The following is a 2,568-nucleotide window of genomic DNA, read 5'->3' as shown; positions in this document are numbered from 1 at the left end:
CCTAAAATCTGACATAATGAAAACCATTAGTTCAATGTTTAATGTTTAAAATTGTAATATAATGACTTTCTCCTCTTTTACTGGGATTTACACGTACACGGGTATTTATGGCAGGGAATTTGTGTAAAATGTTGTTAATAACTATTAAATAGGCTATACATTATCCTGATTTTCTCTAAGCACCCCCAACTGAAGTCTCACTGATGTTTTCTGAGAAATAATGTGAAGGCTATCTTACGTGACCCTAGACTGATGAACAGGGACCACCGTGGGTCCCTGCAAGGGCTCTAGCAGTCTGTATTAACATAAGGAACAGAGATGATTGCATATGGATATGGATATGACATGTCTCCACATAAGATCCAGAAGTATATATATATATACGATCATTTTGTTTATTTTGTTTGTCTTTCAGTGGCCGAACTACAACACTGAAGAATCTTTTAAAGAGCTATTTTCGTATATTGTCCACTAACAATGTCCCTGTTTGTTTTGTGAGCCGTCTGTTAATAACGACACAATTTCCGACACGCCCTGAATGCAGCATTGCAGCAGGCGATAATTGAAACAGAAAGTGCACTCATACAGGAGACAGACACCCTGTCTTTATGCGTCCATTATAGAGAGATTACAGAGAAAATAACTAGTTTTCCGACAAACTGCGGACATGTCTAATAAAGTGTGAATCTTACAAAGGTAGGCTCGTATGTTCCTGCATTTGTGTTTGTTTATAAAACAGTTGTGTGATTGATTTATTGTCAACAATTGATTGTCAACTGCAAAACGCTTTGCAGCTGACAGCAGTGAAGACGTGGACTGGAGTCGAGTGGAGTTAAAAAAGGATCAGAATGAGTTTATTCGAAAAAGGTCGACAGTTTTTCTACAACGTTACCTCCATTCCAGGTAAGATATACCTGCTGTTATGACGGTTTATCATCCACAGTAATGGTGTGAAGAGAAAACAGCTTTGCAATTTACATGCATTCATTTCCTCCCAACAGTTAAATACCATGGCTTGGTAAACCAAGGAGCAACATGTTACCTGAACAGTGTGCTGCAGGTGATGTTTATGACCAAAGACTTTACAGAGGCTGTGGAGAGGTTTGTTACAAAAGTCAAATTTAATACCATAATGCATTTAATGTTTGTGAAGGCTATAGTGCACCTTTGTATCTCTTAAGAGCACCATGTGTTTACTTTGTTCAGGTACACCAGTGAAAATCCTGACACTGAGTGTATGGATCTTCCTCTTAAAGAGTTGTTTGATGATTTAAAAGGATATGAAACCTACACCTATAAAATCACAAATAAGCTGGGCATCAAGAGAGGTACAGTATGTGTTCATGTACACAGAACCACACCTTTGAATAGGCAGCATGTTTTTACAGACATTGAAGTTACATGGAGTTGTATCTTAAAATAATATTGGATCTGCAGCCTGTACACTAAATGTGTCAATACACAGTATTTATTTTATTTTTTTTGTTTTGTTTAGTTTAGTTTTGCCTCGTAAAAGGAAAAGGTTTTGTTGAAGGAATACACATTGATTTCTGCCTCTCTCCCCCTCAGTGTATGAACAGCAAGATGCTGCTGAGTACTTTGAGAAGATTTTAAATCTGACCAGTCCTCAGGCATCACAGGTAAAGACACCATCAATATCCAAGATAATCTTCACATTAAATGAACTTTTTGTTACAGTCTTTGTATTTTTGTGCTTTCAGATCTTTCATGGACTGTTGACACACAGGACCAAATGTTCTACATGTTTTACAGAGACTGACACCGATGGGGCATTTTGGCATCTTCCTCTTGCATTGGTGAATTCCTACAGCGAACACTACAGTGTGGTAAGGATCTAACAACCTGAAATCTATAAAACATTTTTCTATTGCCAGGAGATATCTAGTAAACTAAGTATATCTTTTTTTAAGGCTAGCATCTTTGTCAGAGACCTCATCAGCTGGGTGAAACACCATTAACAGCAACATTTGTGATTTATCAAAAACTTGAAATATTGCATATATTGTGTCAGAGCCAATCCATCCAAAAAAAATGTAAGGTCAACTTTACATGGAGCACGGGTAAACGTTATCCACCAACATACTTCATCATATAATGAAATGTGAACAGACAGTGATGGACGTCCTTAAAGAATAATCATCCCATGATATTCAGTTAAGTCTTGTAACTACAGCACATGATCCAATAACTACTTAAACTTCTATATTCCAGATGTGCAGTATACACACAAATCTTGCCAATACTATTTTTCTTCCTGTTTATTGGCACCTTTGCTGGTATCACGGCAAGCCTTTTAAACCTGAATTAACATGGAATGCAATAATTGGTTCTTATTTGTAACAAGTATATGATTAAGAAGTGATAACTGGAAAGCATCAAATGCAGTGTTTATTACCTGATTGTTGGTTGTCTGGCTTTGTTTTCATTAGGTGGATGGCATTGAAGAGTATTTCAAAACCACAGAATTCAGCAGAGAAAACCAGATGTACTGTGAGCATTGTGATGATAAATCTGATGCTACTACTGTGAGTAATGACACATTAACTG

The 2,568-nt window shown here is 36.8% G+C and overlaps 1 protein-coding gene across 1 annotated transcript in view; it reads left to right on the top strand.

The window, feature by feature from the left end:
• The first annotated feature begins 592 nt into the window (after positions 1 to 592).
• LOC118337749 overlaps positions 593 to 2,568 on the top strand; it is a 9,437-nt gene continuing 7,461 nt past the window's right edge. The window contains exons 1-7 of the mRNA XM_035674850.1: positions 593 to 696; positions 795 to 903; positions 1,002 to 1,101; positions 1,207 to 1,328; positions 1,570 to 1,640; positions 1,722 to 1,847; positions 2,451 to 2,546. Of these exons, the coding sequence (XP_035530743.1) occupies positions 849 to 903; positions 1,002 to 1,101; positions 1,207 to 1,328; positions 1,570 to 1,640; positions 1,722 to 1,847; positions 2,451 to 2,546 (570 nt within the window). The 5' untranslated portion in view covers positions 593 to 696; positions 795 to 848. The remainder of the gene's footprint in view (positions 697 to 794; positions 904 to 1,001; positions 1,102 to 1,206; positions 1,329 to 1,569; positions 1,641 to 1,721; positions 1,848 to 2,450; positions 2,547 to 2,568) is intronic.

This window comes from Morone saxatilis, unplaced genomic scaffold (genome assembly GCF_004916995.1).
Source record: "Morone saxatilis isolate NCDOM2014 unplaced genomic scaffold, NCSU_SB_2.0 Contig4, whole genome shotgun sequence".
NCBI classification, from domain to species: domain Eukaryota; kingdom Metazoa; phylum Chordata; class Actinopteri; family Moronidae; genus Morone; species Morone saxatilis.
Note: the sequence above shows the minus strand (reverse complement) of the source record. Positions and strands in the feature narration are given on the sequence as shown.